Raw genomic sequence first — 2,540 nt, 5'->3', positions numbered from 1 at the left:
TGCAAAATCGTAAACTTCAATAATGAAAACATCGGAATACTTAAGAAATTTTTGAAAAGAACTTTATTCATTTATAAATTAAGCATTCATTCACACTTTATATATTTTAATAAATTAAGAAACAACGTAAAAACTGATAGACTTTATTATGTTGTTGGTAATTCAGAGACTATATGTTAATAAAAGACAAATTTTATTGTGAGATTAACCACCAGAGTAAAAAAAATAGCAGAATCATTGGAAAAAAAAAACATTACGCAATGGTGCTGAGATAGTATAATGCAATAAGAAAAGCAAGAAAAATAATTTCTCTTTCGCAGATAAACTTTTACAAATCAAGCGATATATGAAAGCACATGGATAAAATAGCCTACATATTAATATTGTTCATATTTAGTTGTATATAAAAGAATGTTAGTTCAATTTTCTGAGGGAAGAATTAGTTTGTAATTTAGAATGTACCAATAAAGCGCTGGCGTTCTTAGGAAATAGTTTTAGTTAAGCATCTTAAAATGTAAGAGGATATTAATTAAACTAAAATCAAGTTTGCAATCGTATTAGTAATTATTTAGTTAAAAATATTACATTTATTTATTTATCAATTTCTGTTGTAGGTATTACACGTGAAATAGTGTATTTATTTGTAGATGTATGAGTTCTTAAAATATACACCCTTTGAATTTTTAGATGTATGAATATCTAAAATATATTCTTTTCATATAATATGTAGATGCATCAGAAATTCTCACCGTAAGAAGCTGCATTTCTATTTAAGGATCCACATTTGAAATATTTCAGTTCCTCGGTTCAAACTTTAGTTTTTTGAGCAATGTCGACATGATCCGAGTTATTTGTTTACAACCATTGTTTTCCGAATTATCCGAACTTTGGAATTTACAAGAGGCAATATAGTTTGAGACAGCTGTTAATAGTTTCATGATTTCATATTCAGTGCCATACTTAATGAAAACGTTGCTTAATGTTTTCATAAACGGCGAATCTCCATGTCCGCCGCTGATTGGCAGAAATTCATTCCACCACGAACGAAAAACCAACAGATCTGCCGTAATTGGGATTTTACGTTGCGTAGGTTCGGGTTCAGGTCCATCAGTTTTGTGGCGTCCTCTATCTACACGACTTGGTTCAATAAAAATTAATTTAGGTACTCCTGCTAAAGATGGACCCTTATCGGCTGTCAGATTAGAAATTAGTGCAACTTCGTCAAATCCATCGTTTTTAAGATCATAGTTTATAATTACAAAAACAAAGCAACCAATATTACCATAACGTTTATCTTCGTTAAACTTTTTCCAATCTTTGCACATCATTTCATAAATGTTAGAAATAGTGACATATTTAAATCCAATACGTTTTAATGCCCTTCCAAAATCTATTGCATCGTTTGATAAACACTCAGAGTCGACTATATAAGCAACACGTGTTTTATCTTTCATATCATATTCAGCGAAATATTTATTGAGATCATCGCCAGTTGATGACTGAACGCCTGTCCCAACGTTTGCACTTCCAGCGGCCATAGTAGTCAATGTAATAATGTGATGAGCTGAATGTAGTTCCGTGTATTATATATTATTTCTGTCCTCTCAAATTGCTATCAATCAATACGCATGCGTTAACGAAATCCAAATCCTGGCTTCCAACTCAAAATATGCACATGCATCAGAAATTCTAACCGTAAGAAGATCCATATTCATTTAAGGAATGCCGCACCTTAAATATCTTAGTTCCTCGGTTCAAACTTCAGTTCTTTGAGCAATGAGGTGATTTGTTTACAGCCATTGTATTCCGGATCGCAGTCGCGCTCGCACGCGTACGCACACACACAAACACACACACACACACACACACACACACGCACACACACACACACACACACACACACACACATGTAAACCAATTATATTTCATATACACATACATATATGCACGTACGAATGTGTGATACAAGTGTACGTGTGTGTGTATGTATGTGTGTGTATGTATGTGTGTGCGTGTGTTTGAGCATGTGTGTGTGTGTGTGTGTGTGTGTGTGTGCAAGTATTATATTATACTCATTTATTGTGCTTTTAATTATTAATTTTTCTATATGTGATAGTGGATTTTCATCGATGAGTTCATGAAACTTGGTTTCAAAAAAAACCAAATGAATAATATAAAAAAACAAGAATACATATTATTTTCAAATAGTAGAAAATCATTTAGCAAAGTAAAAATAGAACTTATCCATATTTTTCCGTACTTCAGTTCTATTTAAGACCTGACGATTAACTGTATTTTTGAATAGAATTTATTTTCGATAATTTTAATTGATTCTAATCGATTTAAATTTCCTTTGTATTTGAAAATTAGTTATGAAACACGTGTAGTCATTTTATTATCTTTATCTTATGATATTTACTTTGTATTATATTATACTCATTTATTGTGCTTTTAATTATTAATTTTTCTATATGTGATAGTGGATTTTCATCGATGAGTTCATGAAACTTGGTTCTTTTTCCCTAAAACTATATATTTAT

General features: G+C 31.0%; 1 protein-coding gene across 1 annotated transcript; it reads right to left on the bottom strand.

The window, feature by feature from the left end:
• Nucleotides 1-794: 794 nt before the first annotated feature.
• Nucleotides 795-1,538, bottom strand: LOC106877590 (caspase-1). Its single transcript, XM_014926530.1, has one exon. It carries the CDS (start codon nucleotides 1,536-1,538, stop codon nucleotides 795-797), a length of 744 nt encoding a protein of 247 aa, XP_014782016.1.
• Nucleotides 1,539-2,540: the final 1,002 nt, after the last annotated feature.

The sequence above is a fragment of the Octopus bimaculoides genome, chromosome 28, assembly GCF_001194135.2.
Source record: "Octopus bimaculoides isolate UCB-OBI-ISO-001 chromosome 28, ASM119413v2, whole genome shotgun sequence".
NCBI classification, from domain to species: Eukaryota; Metazoa; Mollusca; class Cephalopoda; order Octopoda; family Octopodidae; genus Octopus; species Octopus bimaculoides.
This window is presented reverse-complemented; position numbering and strand designations above follow the sequence as displayed.